At 61.1% G+C, this 2,050-nt stretch overlaps 1 protein-coding gene across 1 annotated transcript; it reads right to left on the bottom strand.

Moving 5' to 3' along the window:
- Nucleotides 1-554: 554 nt before the first annotated feature.
- Nucleotides 555-1,694, bottom strand: B3GNT6 (UDP-GlcNAc:betaGal beta-1,3-N-acetylglucosaminyltransferase 6). The gene has a single exon (XM_081543172.1). The coding sequence runs from the start codon at nt 1,692-1,694 to the stop codon at nt 555-557; it is 1,140 nt and encodes a 379-aa protein (XP_081399298.1).
- Between the last annotated feature and the right edge of the window lie 356 nt (nt 1,695-2,050).

Genomic DNA, 2,050 nt, shown 5'->3' with positions numbered 1-2,050 from the left:
ACATAGTTGGGACCTTGACAATACACATTGCTGCCTCATTCTCAAGCTGTTTTCTCGATTTTTGTATTTTTGCCAACAACTGGCAGCTCCTGGAAGTCAGGACCACAGCCTGATCCTCCGAGTCTGGTTACTCACCCGCCCGCCCCTCCACCTCCCCCCTTCCAATGGAGGTTCAGTTCACAACAGAGTCTAGTTACCCTTGTGTGTCTGTGAGTGACTTCAGTCGTGTCTGATTCTTTGGGACTGTATGGGCCATAGCCCACCAGGCTCCTCTGTCCATGGGATTCTCCAGGCAAGAATACTGGAGTAGGTTGCCAAGTCCTCCTCCTGAGGATCTTCCCGACCCAGGAATGGAACCCGGGTCTCTCCCAGCTCACTCCCTAATCACTGTCCTTCAGGCTTACTAATCAGATGCCCCATTCCCCAAACACAGCCCCTTAACATTGACCTTCCATAGGCTTTCTCAATATTGTCTTCCCAGATTCCCCAGTCACTGCCTTTCCTAGTTTCCTCATGACTGACCCCCACGGCATCCCCACACTGACCTCCCAGCCTCAGGAGACCCTGTGCCCCCGGAGACAGCTCAGCCCCGGGTCGTGCAGCGCCTTCCACATGAGCAGCATCTCATAGGGCGCGAAGCGGTGCACCAGCAGGAGCTCACGGTACATGCAGGGGTCGAAGGAGGGCTGCCGGGCGCCGGGCAGCTGCACGCCGAAAGGCCGGATGCCCTCGTGGCCGCTGGGCTTCAGGCCGGCGCGCTCCAGACACATGCCCATGTAGGCGTCGTCGATGGGGAAGAGCGGAGTGTGGCGGGCGGCCTGGCGCAGGGCCTGGAACGTGTGGCGGGACAGGAGGAAGCCGCCGCCGCTGCAGTACACTGGGTAGGCCGGCCCGGGGAAGAGCTGCGGGGGCACGAAGTACTTGCTCCAGCTCTCGCGGATGGGCACGGAGCCGCTCATGAGCTGCCCGGCGAATAGGTGGCGGTCGGGTGACTTTGCCTCCAGGAAGCGGAGCACGTTGGCCGTGTGCACGAAGACGTCGTCGTCGCCGCTGAGAAGGAAGCGCGCGTGCGGGCAGCGGGCCTCCAGCCAGTCGAGCAGGTGCACGTGCTTGAGCGTGAGGTTGAGGAAGGTGTCGGTGAAGGCCCACTGCAGCACGTCGCCGTGCTCGCGCGCCTCCAGCGCGGCCAGCTCCGCCAGCTGCTCTGCGCGCTCCGCGTCCTCGGGTGCGGGGGTGCCCAGCAGGAAGAGGCGGCGCACCGCCCGCCCGCCGTAGCTGCGCTCCTGCCCCCACGTGCGGCGGATGAGCTCGCGCCGCTCGAAGTTGGCCGGCGATGACTTCACGGCCAGCAGCAGGAAGGGCTCGCGGCTGCCCCTACACTTGGCCGGCGCGTCCCAGAGCAGCGGGAAGTGGCGGCAGTGGCGGTACCGCAGGAAGTCTTGGATGCGCGCGGGCAGCTTCTCGAAGTCGGCTGTGGCGTTCGCCGAGGCGTTGGCCACACACGGAGGCCCTGGGCTGGATGGCGACGTGGCAGCAGGGGCCACGTGGGTCACCCGCGGGGACCCATCTGATCTCTGCTTCTGTTGAAACCTGGGGGCTCCGAGGAACCAGTGATGCAGGATCGAGAAACTCAAACCCACTAGAAGGCAGGTCAGGATCTTGGGTTTCAGGGACCTGCGGCCGGGAAAAGCCATCTGTGGGGAGAGAGTCAAAGTGAGCCTAGAGTCGTCTTTCAATCAGCAGAATGACGCCCTTCCGTTGTTAGGTCTTGCCCAGAACCAGCCCCTTCTCAACTTCGTTGTTAAGAAGGTAAAAAGCATACTGAAGCATTTCGTATCTCCCAGTCTGGAGTTTTCTGACGTTCACATCTGTGTATCTTTTTGTCTCCTGACATCTCCTCTGGCTGTCACTCGTGTAGGCGGGGCGGACTCATCAAGTCAAAGTCAAAGCCTTTGTCTGCCCCTGAATCCACTTCAGTGAATGGAACCTCTTTCTGCTCAGTTGCTCCAACTAAATACCCTGACTGTCTACCCCACCCTCAGCTTACACC

This window comes from Giraffa tippelskirchi, chromosome 11 (assembly GCF_054371585.1).
Source record: "Giraffa tippelskirchi isolate mGirTip1 chromosome 11, T2T-mGirTip1v1.2.pri, whole genome shotgun sequence".
Classification (NCBI taxonomy): domain Eukaryota; kingdom Metazoa; phylum Chordata; class Mammalia; order Artiodactyla; family Giraffidae; genus Giraffa; species Giraffa tippelskirchi.
The sequence above is the reverse complement of the archived record's forward strand: the minus strand, read 5'-3'. Positions and strand labels throughout refer to the sequence as shown.